This window comes from Oncorhynchus gorbuscha, linkage group LG11 (genome assembly GCF_021184085.1).
Source record: "Oncorhynchus gorbuscha isolate QuinsamMale2020 ecotype Even-year linkage group LG11, OgorEven_v1.0, whole genome shotgun sequence".
Classification (NCBI taxonomy): Eukaryota; Metazoa; Chordata; class Actinopteri; order Salmoniformes; family Salmonidae; genus Oncorhynchus; species Oncorhynchus gorbuscha.
The window spans coordinates 67,387,713-67,409,292 of record NC_060183.1 but is presented as its reverse complement, the minus strand read 5'-3'; the positions used below and the strand labels follow the sequence as shown (position 1 = coordinate 67,409,292).

Here is a 21,580-nt window from a genome sequence, read left to right as displayed (position 1 = left end):
TGATGGTGGATTTGTGGATCAAGGTAGACTGACATAATACCAGTGTTTAGGTGAGTTGCAGTAATATTTCATTTATAAAAATGGCAAATTGTGACTAAAAAACATTGCATGATAATTCATTCTCTGTTTCTGAGATAAAGAGGGCGCCTTCCAGTAACACTATGGTGTCAATTTACATTTATTTTTAAATAATACAATAAATATACTACAAATGAACATTGGCTGTGGGTAGAGAGTTACAACATCACCATTCTCTCTCCACTTCACAATTATGGACATGACCGATTTCAATTTTAGCATATTAAATTTAGCATTCTACCTATTTTAATAATAAAAAGTGGGTTGGAGATCATGTCATTGTAAAGTATAAAAACAAGAGAAAAGAACTTTACAATTTCATGCATACAGATAGGTTTTAATGCTTCAAAACACATACAAGAGTGGGTGGCCACAGTAAACTTACATTTATTGACATAAAACATAAAAACCAATATATCTTCTATCCTCTCTTACACAGGTTTGACAAGACCATAAAAACTAACGAACAGACAAACGTGAAACAATTCAAAAAACAAAAACAAAAAACATCATTGGCAGCATTACTGCTGGTTCTGAAAATTGACAAAAATGTTTTGTCCTTTTATTGAAAGCAAACATGTTAAATTTGGAGTGCTTCATCGAAATGAACATTAAAAACGGATGATCAATAAGTGTATCTTAACGTAAATGGTTCAAGTCACATATCTAGAAGGTAAAAACAAAAAACATAAAAAACAAGCTACTTATGCAGGACAGTAAAACTTTCTGTGGCAGATGCTGTAGTGGTTAAAAGCAGGCAGAGTGCATAGTTTGTACAAGAGTATAACTAGAGCTTAAGAAAGTAAAACAACAGTTAAATCAGAAGACCCCAAACAACAATACAAAAACAAGCTTTGCATCTGGCTTTTCTACCTTTAAGCGGGCTAATCTGATGGACTATTAAATATCGTTCATTAAAAAAAAAATCTACATTTTTCATTTTTTTAAATTATTTCTTTTAAATATATGTTTGAAAATATATTTTTGACTTGTACATGACACATCTGATTTTAATCATCATTAGACAATTCTACCACATTTTCAAATAGTGGATTTCAAAATACTTAGTGGATTCTTGGCCCTCTGGGAACATAATGCTATATTTAAAAAAAAGCCTTTGGTAAGAAAGTTAATGGTTTCAGGTACCAAAACTCCAAACTGTTCCTTGGCCATGTGCTTTGGAATACTCAAAGGGGAGACACTCCGTACCCATTCCAAACCAGTCACCTTCACCCCCAACCCCTAAAAATAAAGCAGGAAAATGCTTGACGAAGTGAAAAAGATTATCCATGGCACAGAACACCAATCATGAGATCCATTCACAAAATGCACCATGTCTTGGAACCATGATATGCAAGCATTGCAGCATCGCTTCTACCATCTTCTTTCTTTTTTAAAGACATCTAAGAAAATTTGATAAATTAGCACCACATTCGGCAACTGAGTACAATCTTATTTCTATTATTAGCACATTCCAAGTAAGTTTCAGTATGATCAGATGCTGTTAGACTTTAATAAGTGGGCCTTGGAAGCAGAGAAATACATAAAATAAAATACTGCATGGATCTATGAATGAATATGAAGCAAACTGGCATGCATTAAAACACCCCATGGACATAAATAAGAATGTAGCGAAGATGTTGTGTCAGAGGTGGTGGCTAAGAGGGTCAGGGTAAGGGACAGACAGACAGGGTAGTCATGGTGATGAGTTAACATCACCACCATCAGCTTACTGTACTTTCAAAATAACAACAAACGAGAAAATATCATAGCACCACAGGAGAAAAAACAGCACCTAAGTATTGATTTCTTGTGTTTCCTTGAAAAGTGACATCTCCTGCTGCATATATAGTTTGAGAGTAGAAATATGGATGTATTGAAGGACAAAAATATCAAAGTTGTTTATTAAGTTAATAAAATCTCAAAATGCACCCAAAACAGAGGACACAAGAAGAGGAGGAATGTTTGTCATTTTTATCTTGGTACATTTTCTGTTATGCTAATCATCTCTCACAGACTAGCGCAGAGTCATATTTCCATATTTTATTTTCATTCGGTTCTTAAATTACAATAAGGTGTTCTTCACACCCAGCAACAAGACAAGCACTCCTCATCTATTCTCCAATTTACATGTCCAATTCCTTACTTTAGTATCTGCGAATTTGATATATTCCAATGACCATCATCTTTTACCTCACGTCTTAAAAGGTCACATGCATGTTTTGAAGCCAGAAACAATAAACATTACCAGGAAAAATATACAGAAAGTACTTACAAACATACAAAAAATATTTATATATATTTATATATATAAGTTCCATTCAGAAGAATGGGGAGACAATTATGCACAAAACAAAGCTTCCGAAATGAATGAAGGAGCAAACGAATGAACGAATGAACTAATTAATAAAATATTCAAAGTGGGAATTGAGAGGGAGACAAAGAAACAACAACAACAACAAAAACCAATTTAAAAAACGAAGAAGAAAACTGCCACATGGGATGGAGTCCATGGCAACCTTCTGAAACCAGTGGAGTAGCAGGTAAAAGTTTGCCTCCGGTGAGTTCGACAACCAGACTGGATTTACATCAAGTGCGCTGGGAGTGTGTGGAGGTTTGGGAACGGTGATAGGGGTCATGGGTGAAGATAGGGGTCGGTAGTATCTGACTTATTCAGTTTCAAAACTTGCATGTGATGGAGAAGGCACACTGAGGTTACAAGGTTGCTCTTTTTTATTATTCTTATCGAATCCTCTAGAAATGTATTGTAGTATTCTCATTTGATTTTTGTGTATTTTATTCATACTTGTTGCTTTTGGACACAGAATGTTTTACACAAATACAAATTGTCCTATTCATGTGTTTTGTTTCTGAGAAAATAAATATGTTTTTTATTTTCTCCATTTTGTTCAGTAAACAGTCTTAGCCGATGAAACAGACAGGACCCACTTCGAATCCAAACTTCTGCGTAGCCCCGCCGAAATCATTGAACATGATGTCAACAAAAGGCACCTGTTCCACCTTCGGTGTGTTGATCTCCAGTACTGTTTTTTCATAGCCCTTTTTCAACTGAAAAACAGAGAGGGATAGACAGAGTGAGTAGGTGCTACTGTACTTCAACCTCTATATACAGTATACAGTAGGGTTTATTTTTTGCATCAAATCTTAAATTCATTCCCCCCACCCCACACAGACATACAATTCACTCCCCCCCACACAGACACACAATTCATTTATTAAACGCAGAACGAGGGAGAGCTCGGTTTGTTGTTTTGTGAAGTTTGTTGTTTTAAAAGTGTATTGGAAAGTTTCTTAGTAGCTAGCTAACTTTTTATGTTGGATCCCTCGACGCAGTTGGCATCAGTTGCTGGGTCTGTTGCGCTCTGTCCAGTGATCCTGCCGACCAAGACCAGTTCTGAGGACCTGTTTGGCGTAGCAGCTTGCCTAGCTGCCAGCTAGCTGCCTATCAAACTAGCAGGGTTTCTTGAGTGCTTGAATGCAGCCCGTGATGCAGTTAGCCATTGTGGCTGGGACTCCGGATTGTCCCGGGATTGTGGCTGTCTAGATCCCTGCTATTTGTTGTTTTAAATCTTCCCTGTGACCTGCCCTGTCTGAAACTACGAGGAGTAACAGCATAACTGTTAGTGTCATTTAATTATGCTAATGTGTTTTTATTAATTGAAAACCCTTAATCTATTTTATGAGAATTTGTAAGATTCTTGTGTGCATAAAATAGACGGAGACCAGCCATTTCAATAATAGGTAACAGAATTTATTCTCGGAGCGCGCTGCCACGTTCCCACGAGCAACAGTTTATATACAATAACATGACGTCATTTCCTTGCTCCTAAAATGAATCTCCTCCTCCAGACCGGGTCAAAGGGAACTTTAAAGGTTCATTCTGAGTTCATTCTGACCCCCCCTAGCAGATACACACAACACAACTTAATTAACTTTTTGACCCCTCAACATTATCGATCACCAATTAGCTGACAGTTCTAATTAACAGAAAAGCTAGGAACGCACTCACTTCCTTATCTAAAACACCCCAGAGCTCAGTTTCGTCAGTTCAACCATAGGTTAACTACCTTATCTGTTTACTTAATCCACAACTCATTTCTTTCTTCCGAGTTGGAATGGTGTTCATTAACTTTAATTACTCCTTGTCCGTGTCACACAATCCCTTCTTATGAACTCATATTGTCAATTAGATATAATAAAACAGAGTATAAGTTTACTTAGTTATAGTTCTATTTGAAATGGGATATTAGTTATTCATTTCCTCATAATAATTCTAACAATAACCTACGTTGCTAGCTACCATGACAAAGTGCAAAGCCGGCATGTGTACCATTGAGGACAGTGGTGCCTCTCTCACACGTGAAGGATCTTTTCAACTAACAAAAATAGTCTATAAGCAGTTGTCACAACAAGAACATAGCTTCAAGTGTTTTGTCCAAATACTGGTGGCTTCAACTGATAAAAGAATGGACGACCTGACCAGAGAGGTCCAGGACCTGAAGAACTGCTTGCAGATCTCCCAGGGTCAGTTCGATGAGTTGAAACAGGAGAACGGCAAGATGACAGCAATCTGTTAAGGACATCAGTTCTGTGTGGGAATCCAGGATAGCAATGATGGATAAATCTTGAGGGACAATGAAGGTGGAATAGCTTGGTTGTTGACGGAATTGCAGAATCTAAACATGAGACCTGGACAGAGTCTGAGGACAAAGTGAGGGAAATGATCTCTGAGAAATTGAAGATGGACCACAGGTGAAGTGCGCCCACAGGACTGGATAACCCACCACTGGCCCAGGTGACAGGTCCAGGCCGAAAGTGGTCAAGTTCCTGAGGTTCAAGGACAAGGTAGCTGTTCTGGAAAGAGCCAATAACTTGAGAGGAACGTATATCTTCCTGAACAAGGACTATCCTGAAGCTGTGCACCAGAAGAGGAAAGAACTGATCCCAGCCATGAAAGCTGGCAGAGCGCGTGGGGACATTTCTTACATCCGCTATGACAGGCTCATTGTCCACCCTCCATCCCAGAAGCCTGGAAGGGATAAGAGAGCCAAGCCTATGGGTCCGTAGCTTCAACCCCGCAGCACACATACACACACATTGTTTATGGACTGCTGAATGTATATTTTTTTATTTAGCTTTGTTTGCTCTTTTCCATATTATGTATATCTCTGATAAGCTACCCAGGAAAGGGCTGAAAATAGCCCATATTAATATATGTAGCTTTAGAAACAAGGTTCATGAAATCAATAACTTGCTAACATCAGAATCATTCATATATTAGCCATTTATGAGACTCACTTAGACAATTCAGTTGATGATACAGCAGTAGCAATACAAGGATATAACATCTATAGAAGAGACAGAAATGCTGATGGGGGAGGTGTTGCTGTATATATTCAGAGCCATATCACTGTAATGCTTAGAGACGATCTTATGTCAAGTGTTATTGAAGTGTTGTGGTTGCAGGTTCACTTGGCACATCTAAAGCCTTTTCTTTTGGGGTGTTGCTATAGACTACCAAGTGCTAATAGTCAGTATCTAAATAATATGTGTGAAATGCTTGATAGTGTATGTGTAAGCAGAGAGGTTTACTTTCTTGGGGTCCTGAATATTGACTGATTTTCATCAAGCTGTCCCCTCAAAAGGAAGCTCCTTACTGTAATCAGTGCCTGTAATCTGGTTCAGGTTATTAATTTACAAACACTACAGGAACAAGATCATCCACATGTATAGATCACATGTATCTACCCATTGGATGCAGTGATCACAATAGTGGCTATATCCAGGAAAGCCAAAGTTCCAAAAGCTTGGCCTAAAATAGTGTATAAGAGATCATACAAAATATGTTGTTGTGACTCTTTTGTGGATGATGCTAAAAATGGTTGGTATGATATGATTAATAAGGAGCATCCAGACATTGCACTTGATGAATTTATGAAATTGCTTCTTGCAGTGGTGACCTGTCATTCAGGTTATTTTTTTGGAGGCAGGGGGCTTGCGTGTTTTGCATATTATTTTGGAATTAATATGTAACACATCAATGTAATATATATATATATTTGCAAAATTGTTTGCAAATATATATATATATATGTGATCATATATGTGATAACTTGCGTGGAGCCCCAGATCGAGGGAGATTATCACTGGTCTTGTATGTCTTCCATTTCCTAATATTTGCTCCCACAGTTGATTTCTTCAAACCAAGCTGCTTACCTATTGCAAATTCAGTCTTCCCAGCCTGGTGAAGGTCTACAATTTTGTTTCTGGTGTCCTTTGACAGCTCTTTGGTCTTGGCCATAGTGGAGTTTGGAGTGTGACTGTTTGAGGTTGTGGACAGGTGTCTTTTATACTGATAACAAGTTCAAACAGGTGCCATTAATACAGGTAATGAGTGGAGGACAGAGGAGCCTCTTAAAGAAGAAGTTACAGGTCTGTGAGAGCCAGAAATCTTGCTTGTTTGTAGGTGACCAAATACTTATTTTCCACCATAATTTGCAAATAAATTCATTAAAAATCCTACAATGTGATTTTCTGGATTTTCTTTCCTCATTTTGTCTGTCATAGTTGAAGTGTACCTATGATGAAATTACAGGCCTCTCTCATCTTTTTAAGTGGGAGAACTTGCACAATTGGTGGCTGACTAAATACTTTTTTGCCCCACTGTGTGTGTGTGTGTGTGTGTGTGTGTGTGTGTGTGTGTGTGTGTGTGTGTGTGTGTGTGTGTGTGTGTGTGTGTGTGTGTGTGTGTGTGTGTGTGTGTGTGTGTGTGTGTGTGTGTGTATTTATATATATACTGTATATATCATTACATTAATAAAGGCACATACAAATATACAAACTATTTTTTGCTTTATTAAGGCAGCTCCAAAATGCAGGTGTTTCAGCCTAGCTCAGTGCTTTCTGTGGTGATGGCACAGCCAGCTGAAAATATGGAGCATAGTTGTTGGTAATGTTCTCTAGTTGTGCCATGATTGGCTCAGTGTTTTGTCACTCATGGGGAAACTACATTACCGCCAAGTCTAAGGGCAGAGTTCGAAAATTCAAGCCCCTTGGGTGCTGCCATAGAGTAACATTTGAAGTGCCCATCCAAGAAGGCTCAAGGTCATTGGCCACAGATAAAATTATGTCAAATCATGTTTTATCTAAAGTAGCTTTGATTGGACTGATCATGTCAACATCATACTTTCAAAATCTAAGCTAGCAGTCATCATCATGAATCAAGTCCTTTTTAATCCTTGTCATATGAAGAGAAAAAATTAAGAGAAATTATAGATAAAACATGTCGGTGCTCATCGGCCATTGGCCATAAGTATTACACAACAAGTCTGAAATCACAAATTCAACAATGAGTGGTTTGGAAAGAATCAGTAGCTAACTGCAAACATTGCAAAGCAATCACTGGTCTGCTATTCAGAGGAGTGGATGGTGTGGTTCCAAGTCTGGGATTAAGGATCTCTTTTCCAAGCTTAAAATGATAAACATAAAAAATTGGCCATGCTGTCAATGAAGCGTGATTGGTGCTACGCTCAAAACAACTGTTAACTTAGAATAGCGAAATCTGACTTCAGTGAGTTCAAGACTACGAGGAACTCTGGAAAAATAAGCTCGAACTGGGAAAATATGTGTTGAACAGTCATCCAACTCGGAATTCTAAATCCGGAACTTGGGCCTCTTTCTAGAGCTACAACCAGAAGATCACTGATGTCATCATGATTCTACCTTGTTGTTTTCCGAGTTCCCAGTTGTCTTGAAAGAACCATAAATTCAGAGAATAACAAACTTTGATAACAAAGTTTGATGACAAAATTTGCCCACGAAGGACCGCCGCGCACCTTCCTGTTCAAGTGAGCCCAGCACAACAAGGTGAGCCTAAAAATGTCTTGAATGCTGCTGCATAAATGATGTCATATGCCAGGGAGATATGGATACTGTAGCAAAGAAAGTAATAATAAGTGAATGTGTTGTGTATCAAGCTGTTAGTAGCTCATTTGCCTAATAATTTGGTATATTTTCCCATCTTTATTTCGCCTACTGATCTTACCTGGTGGAGCACATGTAGCCTATAACCTGTTATATGAGAAATGTAATCATTGAATATTCCAAGAGTTTTCATTGTCTGCTTATATGCCCCATTTATTCATCCCTTTAGTCATGCTCCTTTTATTCATCCATTTAGCCCATCCAACTACCTCATCCCCATACCTTATTTATTTATTTATCTTGCGCCTTTGCACCCCAGTATCTCTACTTGCACATTCATCTTCTGCACATCAATCACTCCAGTGTTTAATTGGTATATTGTAATTACTTCGCCACCATGGCCTATTTATTGCCTTTACCTCCCTTATCTTCCCTCATTTGCACACACTGTATATATACTTTTTCTACTGTATTGTTGACTGTATGTTTGTTTATTGCATGTGTAACTCTGTGTTGTTGTATGTGTCAAACTGTTTTGCTTAATCTTGGTCAGCTCGCAGTTGTAAATGAGAACTTGTTCTTAACTAGCCTACCTGGTTAAATAAAGGTGAAATAAAAAATAAAAAAATCCTACAGGTTCTGAGTTGGTGTACAGGGAGAACACTGTAAGAACGGCCCATGTTCTGAATTCTGTCGCTGTACATTTCAAAAGTGCTGAACAAATAGTTATATTGACTATGTCTCTCCTAGCTCACTCATTAATGTCTTTATTGAAATTACGGATTGCCTCTTATCTGCTTGTTGTCCTCTTATGCCATGCTTTGTACATCGTAATTATCTGTAGAAACCACATTTGTTTAAGTAATCAGCCATATCAGCTAAGGTTTTTTAGAGGCAGTAAATTAGAATGAATTAACTGTTTCGCTGCCAGACAATGCTTCACTGATGGCCAGGTGTAAAAAGAAAAATCAACTGTATTATGAAGCCAAGATCAATGATATAAAGCACAATGTTACATTTTTTGGGGAATACTTTAAATGTAATTATGGGCAGAAAGGCTAATTCAACTCCATATTTCATCAAATCAGATGGCTTATTCATCACAAAACCATTTGATGTTGCCAAATATTAAATGATTACGTCATTGGCAAAGTGGGAAAACTTAGACAGGAAATGTCAACAATGTACAGTGAGCCATCGTATTCATGCATAAAAATAAATAGATAATGAATTTTGAAAATAAAGTGTGGGAGTAGTGGAAAAATGATTTTTTATCAATCAATAATGACAAACCTCCTGGCATTGACAATTTAGATGGAAAGCTACTGAGGATGGTAGCTGACTCTATAGCCCCTCCTATTTGTTATATCTTTCATCTGAGCCTAGAGGAAAGTCTTTGTCCTCAGGCCTGGAGGGAAGTCAAAGTAATTCCGCTACCCAAGAGTGGTAAAGCGGCCATTACTGGTTCTAACAGCAGACCTATAAGCTTGCTGCCAGCTCTTAGCAAACAGTTGAACAAATTGTGTTTGACCAAAAACAATGCGATTTCTATGTAAAGAAACTAACAACAGCCTTTCAGCATGCTTATAGAGAATCACACTCACCATGTACTGCACTGACACAAATGACTGATGATTGGTTGAAAGAAATTGATAATAAGAAGGTTGTGGGAGCTGTACTGTTACATTTTAGTACAGCCTTTGATATTATTCACCATTTTATTTTGTATTTTTTATTTAACCTTTATTTAACTAGGCAAGTCAGTCAGGAACAAATTCTTATTTTACAAACCATAACCTGTTGTTGAAAAAACACATGTGTTATGGCTTATCAATGTCTCCCATATTATGGATTCAGAGATATCTAATAGAACTCAAAGGGTTTTCTTTAATGGAAGCTTCTCTAATGTCAAACATGGAAAGTGTGGTGTACCGCAGGGCAGCTCTCTCGGCCCTCATCTCTTTTCTATTTTTAACAATGACCTGTCACTGGCATTAATCAAAGCATGTGTGTCCATGTATGCTGATGATTCAACCATATACGCATCAGCAACTACAGCTAATGAAATCACTGAGACCCTTAACAAAGAGTTGCTGTTTGTTTTGAAATGGGTAGCTAGTAATAAACTGATCCTGAACATCTCTAAAACTAAAAGCATTGTATTTGGTACAAATCATTCCCTAAGTTCTATTCCGAGGCTAAATCTGGTAATGAACAAGTTGAGGAGACTAAATTACTTGGCGTTACCTTAGATTGTAAACTGTCATGGTCAAAACCTATAGATTCAATAGTTGTAAAGATGGGGGAGGTCTGTCCGTAATAAAGAGATGCTCTGCTTTTTTGACACCACACTCCAAAAAGCAAGCAGGCTCCAGCTTTGTCTTATCTTGACTACTGTCCTGTCGTGTGGTTGAGTGCTGCAAGGAAAGACCTAGTTAATCTGCAGCTGGCCCAGAACAGAGTGGCACGTCTTGCTCTTCATTGTAATCAGAGGGCTGATATAAATACTACTGTATGCATGCCAGTGTCTCTTGGCTAAGAGTTGAGGAGAGACTGACTGCATCACTTATTTTTATAAGAAACATTGATGTGTTTAAAATCCCAAATTGTTTGCATAGTCAACTTACACACAGGGGTCAGGGGTCTTTTCACAGTCTTTTCACAATCCAGGACAAATTCAAGAAAGTGTACAGTTTGATATATAGCCATTATTGCATGGAATCTCATATTGCTCAAATAAACAGCAAACCTGGTTTCAAAAAACAGATTAAGCAACAACTCACGGCACAATGCTTCTCCCCTATTTGACCTAGATAGTTTGTGTGTCTGTATTGATATGTAGGCTACATGCGCCTTCAGTCATTTTTGGTTTGTTTTTAATGTAGTTCTGCCCTTGAGCTGTTGTCTATTAATGTTCTGTATTATGTCATGTTTCATGTTTTGTGTTGGACCCCAGGAAGAGTAGCTGCTGCTTTTGCAACAGCTAATGGGGATCCTAATAAAATATCAAATACCAAAACAAAGACACACAATTCACTCCCCCACCCCACACAAACACATAATTCATTCCCCCCACCCCACACAGACACACAACTCACTCCACACATACACACAACTCACTCCCCCCACCCCACACATACATACAATTCACTCCCCCAACCCCACACAGACACACAATTCATTCCCCACACCACATGCAAATGCTGTTATACACATGACTGTCAAATCCCCTTACTCACACCTATGCCCTTACACACACACACTTCCCAACCCTTCCATCCACTCACCGCACAGCCGTCCACCACGGCTCTGATGTAGGGGTTGTTATCGTAGGACATCTCCTCATCGTTGGAGCCCAGGAAGCGGATGGCCTTGTCGTATGAGTCCCCATCCTGGTTGTGCCAGGCCACTGACTGGTAGCAGTTGTAGGTGAGGTTTTGGCGGGCGGCCGCGCTCAGCAGACGCAGGAAGGTCATCTGGACCACACCAATGGGGTTGCCCTCAGCGTCCACGTACGAGAGCTAGACAGAGAGGAAAGGAGATATAGGGTCTAGGCAGGAACAGACACTGTGGACTAATACAGACACTATACATACATACTATACATATTTGGGTACATCTGAAATGGCACCCTATTCCCTAAATAGTGCACTAATTTTGAGCAGCGCTTTTGCGAAAAGTAGTAACCTATTTAAAGAATAGGGTGCCATTTCAGACACATTGTTTTATTGTTTGTTCTCTACCAAGAACACTCAAATCTACGCATCACACCATTCTCGTGTACTGTGAGGTGTCTTGGGAAGGTTTCTCGCTTTTATCTGTGAATTCTAATTCTGACACCGAGTCGTGTCGTTGTGGGGATATGATTTCATATGACTTTAGATGGAATGTTTCGCAGACAACAGACTGTAGGTGTATGCAGCAGCATGGCGGACTCAGAGCAATGACACACCGTCACTCAAACATGTCAGCATTCCTCACCTCTCTTTCCGGCGCTGCGGCTGCTTTGACAGAATTATAGAATGTCAATCGGTGCACGCAGTGTGCCGCGACAAGGGTTTGTCCCATCAGTCACTGCAGCACCAGGGAGAGAGGGGGGTTGTGGGTAAGGAGATCAACGGCGGCCGGCTCGTCTCCAGAGGGTATGCTTCATTACCCATAATTCATGGCGGCACTACGTGAGTAGGATAGAATTCCGATTCCTCAGACGACAAATCAGGAGGGGGGATATACCAGAGGTGTTCCGGCTAGGTCCTTCAGAGTGAAATATCTAGGCTGTCATCAACCAGCTTTGGGAAAGATGGAGAGGCTTGCTGTATTATGGGGTCTGTCTGTCTGGGGCTCTATGAGTAAGCTTGTGTCTGAGAAACAGTAAGGCAGACAGGAGTTACTACAGGAGCTCTAATCTACAGGCTCTGGGGCCTTAGATACTGACTGGCTTATTCTCTGCTGAAAGACTTCAATGGTTCTGTAGGAATAGCAGTCTACTAGCAATGAACAAGTGATGAAAACTCTCAGTCGAGGAGCTAACCGTAATTGAACACTTAAGCTTTAATTAAGAAAATGATGGAAATGTATTGTTTTGAAATGAGCTCATTAGTAAATGTAAAACGTAATTGTATAAATGAAAAATAATAATAGTTTGGTTTAATCGGTTTCCGCAATTTAGAATTAGCCTAATTCGCCATGTTTAAGTGGAATTCTAAACCAACATGTGTTCTATTATACTAATGTATCTTGGATCTAATGATTACAAATCGTTCCGGATGACCCGTCCATTTGGGAACATCAGTCTTTGGGGTGATGCTATTTTACGCTGGAGATCCGTTTCCATACCAACCAACAGCGTTCCACCATCCGTTCCACAGGGTTCTCTTCTTCTTTCAGACAAACAGGACTGACTGAGACCAAGAGCCAAGCGCATGCAATGCCCATGCCATGCAGTCACAGCAGAGAGCCACTAATGTGTGTATATAGATACTTCTCTCTCTCTCTCTCTCTCTCTCTCTCATGCACACACAGACACACACACACACACACACACACGTATGACTCAACCTGGACAATAATGGACATCACAGATGACTATTAAAGGGAAGTCAATCAAATCTGTTGTGCTGTATTTTCAGGAACCCACAAGGTAGCCAGACCATCATCAGATAGGAATTTGGGCTCATAGAGGATGATAACTATATCCATTGTGTCCAAGTAACAGTGTCTGTCTGTGAATCAGTGGGTGGGTATCCCTCACCCCTCTGAGTGTCCAGGTACTCAGAAAGGCTAGGTAGATCCTCCCCTGCTCCTGTCTTTTCCTCCCCCTCCCTCATCCCTCCTCCCCGCTCTGCCCTGCAGAACCAGTGTGTAGAAACAGCCCTACATCGCCATGGAAACATTACCTCTTCATCGCAGCCGCAAGTCAAAAGTGGGTGTACCCAGAAGCCCCTGGGAATGTGACTGAGTGCCTGACTTTTGACTGTTCGCATTGTATCAGTGTTGTAATCCTCTTGTGATTGAATGGGTAGGTGAATGTGTGGAATGCGTGTAGCAGGAACAAAATGGTGCCTAATCACTCTCCTGTGACTAGCTTCACATGATTTATGAATAGGTATCTATACAGTATGAGTATCCATGAGTCAACTGGAAATGCTGAGGGCAATAGGAGTAGTTGTTATAAATAGAAATGTGTTTCTAACCATGAGAGGCACTCAGTCACTTCTAGGTGATGCTCTCCAACTTCAGAGAGAGGCAGGTTGAGTGGATGCATTTACACTCATACTTTCCCATGGCAACATTCAGTACCAGCACACTGATTTACTCAATTCTAAGACTTTTTGTACTACACTTACCTTTTTGTATTGAATTTATAAAAGTTTTTCTTCAATGGAAAATTGTCTTTAACTTCTTCAACTACTAGTTGCCATGGTAAAGTATGTCTGTCAGTCTGTCTGTTCCATCAACAAAGTCTCCCTCTATTCGGGAAGGAAGAGACTCACCTACTGCAGTATGTCTTACTGGAGTTGTGCTGAGCTGACCTTGATCGTGCTGAACCATGCAGAGCTGTGTCGCCACAAACACAAGCCATAGTGCCAGTCAAAGACCAGTGCCAACCAGTACAGGAACCATGCAGAACCAGTACTGACCCGAACCAGAACCAGAACCTAGAACCATGCAGGGCCCTCAGGCCCACAGAGACCCAGCCAGGAGTCACCCCTAGCTGGGCCTCCAGAGACCTGCGGGTGTGCCACTTACCAGGGAACCTCGCTTGTAGCGACTATACCAAGAGCCTGGGGAGTCTTTGGGCCATTTTGCCATTTTGCTCTGTAAAATATGAGATGAGCTGTTCAGGAAAAAGGGAAGGGGACGGGGGGAAGGGGGGCGTTAGGGGGGCTTACCAGTTTACCACGTTTGAATTCACTGAACCAGGAGCCAGGGATCTCCTTTACCCAGGAGGTGAGCCTAGTCTGGGTATGGATGGAGCAAAACGGGGGAAGAGGAGGAGGACAAAAAATGGTTAAAGAAAGAAAAACAGTAAGAACAGCCTCCTGAAAGAAATAACAATGTTATCCCTTGTTCTTCTAAACCCTCCCTCCCTTGGTCCAGCTGTGGTGTCTGAGAGACCTGTAGTAGTATTGTGTGACACTGAACAGCCCGGGAGAGTGTAAATACCTTAGCAAGCCATTATCGCATTTTGTGTAAACACTGGCTGGCAGCTAATTACTGATCAAATATTCATGAGTACATAGTGATTCATTAAGATATGTTGTATGCATCCTAAATGGGCCCTAGTCAAAAGGAGTGCACTATAAAAGGGATAGGGTGCCATTTAGGATGCATCTGTTAGCCGCCAAAGGACCAGCTTAAAAATGCCCCCTATCCCTTCAGCTAAGTGTTCTGCTCTATACCAAAATAGAAGTGACTATGCTTGTTATGGTGTTTATTTAAGCTTCTACTGTATACTGTCAGTAAGGACAAGTGGCTTTGTTTTGTGGTTTTCATTTAAAACTAGATACGATTTTGCTGCATAGCCTCTTGTTTTCTTCATTTAAATTAGATTCAGCTGCATTATAACTACCAATAAGTATCAGATACATGGCCAGTGATACTCCAGTGCCAGGAATGAGCTAGATCAGTCTGATACAGGGTTTATACAGGGCTTGTCATTAATGCCTTAATGTGTAAATTAATGTTCAGCTGGAGATCAATTAGCGCTGGGAGACAGCATACATTAAACACACCCTGCTGTCTTGAAAGGCACTTCCAGCTCTCCTAACATGAGTAGAGCAAGCAGCAGGGGATCCCACTGGAGGAGACCACTGATACCCTAGAACTGATCCGTCTACTGGAGGAGACTACTGATACCCTAGAACTGATCCCTCTACTGGAGGAGACCACTGATACCCTACAACTGATCCCCTCTACTGGAGGAGACCACTGATACCCTAGAACTGATCCCTCTACTGGAGGAGACCACTGATAACCTAGAACTGATCCCTCTACTGGAGGAGATAACTAATACCCTAGAACTGATCCCCTCTACTGGAGGAGACCACTGATACCCTAGAACGTATCCCCTCTACTGGAGGAGAGAACTGATACCCTTAAACTGATCCCTCTACTGGAGGAGAGAACTGATACCCTAGAACTGATCCCTCTACTGGAGGAGACCACTGATACCCTAGAACTTATCCCTCTACTGGAGGAGACCACTGATACCCTAGAACGTATCCCCTCTACTGGAGGAGAGAACTGATACCCTTAAACTGATCCCTCTACTGGAGGAGAGAACTGATACCCTAGAACTGATCCCTCTACTGGAGGAGATAACTGATACCCTAGAACTGATCCCTCTACTGGAGGAGAGAACTGATACCCTAGAACTGATTCACTCTACTTCTAACTCTTCTTTTTCTCTCCTGTCCTTTATCTATTTACTGTACCTCCTCTCCTCTATCCTCTCCTTTGCATAACTCATGATGGGTAGACTAGGGATACAGTGTTCCAGGCTAGCAGGGAGGGAGAGATGGTGTGTGTGTGTGTGTGTGTGTGTGTGTGTGTGTGTGTGTGTGTGTGTGTGTGTGTGTGTGTGTGTGTGTGTGTGTGTGTGTGTGTGTGTGTGTGTGTGTGTGTGTGTGTGTGTGTGTGTGTGTGTGTGTGTGTGTGTGTGTGCACACCTTCCCATGTGCATGTCAATGCATGGCAATGTCAGGGTCTCTGACCATGTGCCATCTCTCCACTCCTTCACACTAACAAGGCCATCCCACTGGCCCATTCATCTGCCCGGCTATAAAAAGGGAAGTTCATTAATCAGAGTTTAAGCAAACTCCTGCTCCTCTGTGTCTCAATGTGCCAGCGGATCGTTAAAATGTCCTGTAGCTTAGAGCCCTTACAGATCTCCCCTGGCCTGCCGTAGACACAGTTTCCTGTGTTTTACCTCTCCTCTCCTTTCCTGTCTTCTCCTGTCCCCCTCTCCTCTACACCATGCATAACCAACCAGCAGCAAATTCCTCTCTGGGTGCCTGTCACCTGCCATAACCTATTTCAGGTGATTGGGCCAGGGACGACACTAGGCCACTGACACTTACCTGGAGGATAGTACGGCAGAACTGTGTGTGTGTGCGTGCGTGTGTGGACATGTGTGTGGAAGGGAGTCTTTGACTCTATGATGACAGTGAGGAACTGCCCCACATCTATTCTTTGTCATCATGACATTTCAATAGTGTGTAGCATCCAGGGGTCTTACATGGAGCTGCTGCCCCTAAGGGCTTGGAGGACCCTGGGTATTACACTCATAGCAGTAAAGTAATAGTGATGCATGAATGTTACATATATGAGTGTTATGTGATTATGCAGTAGTATCAGGAGAGAGGTATATATGATTTATATGTGTAGTAGTTTGCCTGGGGCCAGGGAAGAATAAATAAATATTAACTTATCTGCATCAAACGGTCAGAGTTATTTAACCTGTCAATCAAATGAGGAATAGTTGACACTTGACAGAACAATGTATAAAGATTTTTTTATACACACTTTTTCAATCAACCAGAAATATCACTGTGCCACACAGGCATGATGCATTTTAATCATTTGTATTTCCCTCATTATATACACCAAAACCTATAAAATGTGTATGGTTCTGGTATTTAAGATGCATTTCTATCACTGGCTCTCAAAATGTGACTTTTACCAGTGGTGAGTGTGAAAGCACCATGACTTACCCCTTCAGACTTCTTATCAGGGTAGATACAGCTCTCTCCTCCTGCTGTGAAGTTGCAGTGGACCTTGAAAGAGTCCCTCGAGCAACCCTGGTTGGGGTCGATCCAGTATTCACCTGAAAACGACAAGAAATGGAGGGAGGGAGGGAGGGAGGGAGGGAGAAAATGGGGAAGATGGAAAAGAAAGAGGGGAGGAGAGAGGGAAGGAGGGAACCTTAACAATTAGAAACCTTTTCATCAGAGATCATTCAATGTTTAAATTAGCATGATTTAGCATTCCAAGGAGAGACTATTCTATACCCCATATCATCAAATACCAATCATATTTATAATCCTATTTCTCTATCACATTTAAATCCATTATAGTAGTGACACTTGGTCCTTGACCTATATAAAATAGCCCCACCTGTATAAAAAAAGATGGCTAGCACCAGCCACCTTTTCCAAACAAGTTTCAAACAAGATTATTCCTGGGCTTCAGCACCGAACTTAGTAAGACTTCAGATTTAGTATTTCAGATCTCAAATCGATGCCCACCGTCGGGGAAGTCAGGGTGGCAGAGCTGCAGGTCCTTGCAGGTGCGGGCGGGGTTGCCCTGTGTTCCCAGTGGATGCTTCATCTGCTCAATCTCTAGCTTGAGGGAGTTGAGGGATCCGAAGATCTCCTCCATTCCATCGTCGTAGTCCTTGTAGTTGGCATCTGCATTGGCATCATCCATCATCTGGCTGGCATCAATGTTCCTGCGGCTCCGCTTGGAGCTCGACTGCATGGGCAGCGGGTGGATGACATCCCCAGGAGGACCCTATCGGGGTGGAGAAGGAGAGAGAGGGGGAGAGGAGGAGACAGGGAAAGAAGAGGGGGGAGAGGGGAGGAGGTGAGGAAGAGAGGAAGAGATGAGGAGACGGGGAAAGGAGAGGAGGAGACAGGGAAAGGAGAGGGGGAGAGGAGGAGACAGTGAAAGGGAGGGGGCGAAGATGAGGAAAGAAGAGGGGGAAAAGGTGAGGAAGAGAGGAAGAGGTGAGGAGATGAGGAAAGGAGAGGGGGAGAGGAGGAGACAGGGAAAGGGAGGGGGCAGAGATGAGGAAAGAAGAGGGGGAGAGGGGGAGGAGGTGAGGAAGAGAGGAAGAGGTGAGGAGACGGGGAAAGGAGAGGGGGCAGAGATGAGGAAAGAAGAGGGGGAGGAGGAGAGGAAGAGGTGAGGAGATGGGAAAAGGAGAGGGGGAGAGGAGGAGGTGATGAGACGAGGAAAGGAGAGGGGGGAAGAGAAGGGGAGGAGATGGAGAAAAGAGAGGAAGGAAAGGGGGAGAGGTGGAGGAGGAGAGAGGGAGAGAAAGAGGGTTAGAGGAAGAGAAATTGGAGAGAGATGTTTTAGTCAGGATAAACTACAAAACCACAAAACAACAACATGTAATGACATCACACAATCATGAAGATAACTTACAGGAGGCCCAGGTTGTCCAGGAACACCAGTCTCTCCTTTGGGACCAGTTTGACCCTGAGGAAGACAGAAAAGAACACAGCATCATACACACAGCCTCTGTGGACAGTAGGAAATGGTTTAGACTTTAGAAGCCCATATACACAACTTATATGGACATGATTTCAAGGGGACAGTACGACATGGGACATGGTGGATTGTGGGGACGCTTACCGATGACCCCTTAGCTCCTTTAGGACCAGGAGGACCTGGTAATCCTGGAGGTCCCAGGGGACCAAGAGGACCTGAGGGGCCAGCAATACCCTGGAGGGAGAGAAGGAGAGAATAAAGACAGGAAGGAGAGAAGAGAGGCTGATCAAACCACACTTGACTGTGTTGACTTGATATGATTAACTGTATTATCAGACCAAACCACAACATGTCACTTATTATTAGGTAAACATCGCTCAATAATCATGTAAACTACAGTTGTAGGTCTACTAACATTGTCTCCTTTGGGTCCTGATGTCCCCTGGGGGCCTGGCAGACCTCTGTCACCCTTCTCTCCCTGCTCACCTGGGGGCCCGATCAGACCGATCAGACCAGGGTGGCCCTGAGGAGAGGAGAAACACAGATCAAAACAGACATCAATAATCAATTAATTACTCACATCAATCTGCCTGTCAATCAATCTCTCTTCATATATCATTAGTGTGATGACTCACTGCCCTGGGGCTAATACCAGATACATAATCAATAGGTTTGAACACTGAGCCGTGAGTTATCATTCACTTGAATGTGTATAGTATGGAATACACAGTATCTCCATCGCCAGATTTCAAGTGTATCCCTATAGAATTTTAGACATCAACATCATTAGCAATGGAAGAAGATCAATACAGTATGTGACTTTTATCCATGCATGCAACAGGTATGTTCATATTTGACTGTAATATTTACAGTATAGTACTTGTTGTCAATAACCCACTGAAACAGGGGGGTGGGTTTTACCTTTTCTCCCTTAATACCAGAGTCTCCCTTCAAACCTGGTAATCCTGGAGGACCCTGTGAGGGAGAGAGGAGGGAGAGAGGAGAGAGAGAGAAAGAGAGAGACAGGAGAGAGAGAGCAAGAGAGAGAGAAAGAGAGAGAGATGGAAATAATATGGGAGAGTTGTAGTGGAGAGGGATGGAAGGAATGGGGCAGAGAAGTAGAGAGGGAGGTAGAGTAAAAGAGAGTGAGGACATATAACATTACATGTCTGACCCAATAAAACAAGCTACTGTGAATCCTGTGACATCCAATGACCCGGGTTTAGGGGTTAGAGGTCAGAGGTTAGTTGTCTCACCATGGGTCCAGGGGGTCCGTCGGGGCCTGAGGAACCTGGAAGACCTTGTTCCCCCTGCATGGAAACAAGATACGAATCAATGCTTTAAGCCACTGATCTTTACATACAATATAAGGGTGGCAGGTAGCCTAGCTTGTACACATATGAAATAGGACAAATGTAAGCACCCACCTAATTATTATTACAATATTGGTATTATTTCCTTATGCTTATATTGTGTGAATAAGAAATAGCTTTGTAAGATCAGTCACTATACTCATCTATGAGTGTAATAGCTATGACACAAAGAAATGAAAATATTAAACAATGCTGTACTTACAACTGGGCCGGGGATCCCTCTGAGACCTTCAGAACCTTGCTTTCCAGGTGCTCCCTGAGGACCAACGGGGCCTGTCTTTCCCTGTGGGCCCTCCAGACCAGACTCTCCCTTGGCTCCCTTCTCTCCTTGCCTGCCCTCGGGTCCAGTTGTACCATGGGGGCCTCTCTTTCCTGGTGGGCCAGAAGGACCTGACTCTCCGGTGGGTCCAGGAGAACCCTAAGAGATGAGAAAGGATAAAGTACATGATCAAAGTGCTAAAAGCTCTTGTACAGTACAGTTCTATGTTTACTGTAGTTACCTTCATATATGAGAAATTCTCAGTGTGTTAGTGCTTGTTCGTCGTTAGACAGGTGTAATAATACGTTAGGTGAGACTCACAGGTTGACCAGCCTCTCCGTCGTCTCCCTTGTCACCAGGAGGACCGTCTAAACCCTGGCAGGAGGAGAAAGAGAGACATGGTGGAAGTTGCATGACACTGAATGGATAGGGCACAGTGTGGGATTTTTTACATTTCAATAGGTGCCAAAGCATTACAGAAACTGGATGCCAAAACAATGTCATTGTAACATTTCAGTGACTTACAGCCTGTCCGATCTCGCCAGGGGGACCAGGATCACCAGGGAAACCACTTGGACCCTGGAAATGAAATACAACAAAACGCTCAGCATCTAGAGGGACTCTAGAGACAACTTAATAACCCTAGAGACTACATCTTACTTTGCCTTCCACTGACAACTGATTACAAATCCATAACATCCATTGGAATACACTCACATGGCAGTAACGGGACTCAACTGCAATCAATCAACCACTCAATCAAAGAACTGTGGTATATGATTCTACAGAGAAGTGTAACCAGGACTTACAGGACTTCCTTTAGGACCATCATCTCCAGGGGGACCTTTAGGGCCAGGGGGTCCAGCAGAACCTGCAGGACCGGACTCTCCCTTCTCTCCTCGCTCTCCTCTTGGGCCCTGTAACAGTGGGGCAGTGTGTTAGTGTGTCAACAGTGTGTTAGTGTGTCAACAGTGTGTTAGTGTGTCATCAGTGTGTTACTGTGTAAACAATGTGTTCATGTCTATGCCCAGTAGAACAGTGCTTAACACACTCCATGTGCTTGGTGGGCTTTCTTCTATAATGGTTTTAATTACAACCTTGTTGAATTGATTCAGTTATTGTTACAGTAATGGTGAAGAGGAATAGCCTCATTCTACTGTTTTGTTATAATAAATGTATGAATCGGTAAGTTTTTGCATTTGCAGCA

The 21,580-nt window shown here is 42.0% G+C and overlaps 1 protein-coding gene across 5 annotated transcripts in view; it reads right to left on the bottom strand.

The window, feature by feature from the left end:
* Nucleotides 1-394: 394 nt before the first annotated feature.
* LOC124049150 (collagen alpha-1(XI) chain-like) overlaps nucleotides 395-21,580 on the bottom strand; it is a 143,432-nt gene continuing 122,246 nt past the window's right edge. The window contains exons 47-61 of one of the 5 annotated variants that reach the window (XM_046370518.1): nucleotides 21,183-21,290; nucleotides 20,899-20,952; nucleotides 20,695-20,748; nucleotides 20,317-20,532; nucleotides 19,998-20,051; nucleotides 19,663-19,716; nucleotides 19,157-19,264; nucleotides 18,886-18,975; nucleotides 18,676-18,729; nucleotides 17,772-18,036; nucleotides 17,238-17,350; nucleotides 14,415-14,483; nucleotides 14,272-14,340; nucleotides 11,310-11,543; nucleotides 395-3,147 (exon numbers count right to left, since the gene is read on the bottom strand). In XM_046370518.1, coding sequence (XP_046226474.1) covers nucleotides 3,001-3,147; nucleotides 11,310-11,543; nucleotides 14,272-14,340; nucleotides 14,415-14,483; nucleotides 17,238-17,350; nucleotides 17,772-18,036; nucleotides 18,676-18,729; nucleotides 18,886-18,975; nucleotides 19,157-19,264; nucleotides 19,663-19,716; nucleotides 19,998-20,051; nucleotides 20,317-20,532; nucleotides 20,695-20,748; nucleotides 20,899-20,952; nucleotides 21,183-21,290 — 1,689 coding nt within the window. In that variant the 3' untranslated portion in view covers nucleotides 395-3,000. Of the gene's footprint in view, nucleotides 3,148-11,309; nucleotides 11,544-13,364; nucleotides 14,216-14,252; nucleotides 14,341-14,414; nucleotides 14,484-17,237; nucleotides 17,351-17,771; nucleotides 18,037-18,675; nucleotides 18,730-18,885; nucleotides 18,976-19,156; nucleotides 19,265-19,662; nucleotides 19,717-19,997; nucleotides 20,052-20,316; nucleotides 20,533-20,694; nucleotides 20,749-20,898; nucleotides 20,953-21,182; nucleotides 21,291-21,580 lie in introns of those variants that run through there. The other 4 variants (XM_046370520.1, XM_046370519.1, XM_046370521.1 and 1 more) reach the window with 4 other exon arrangements.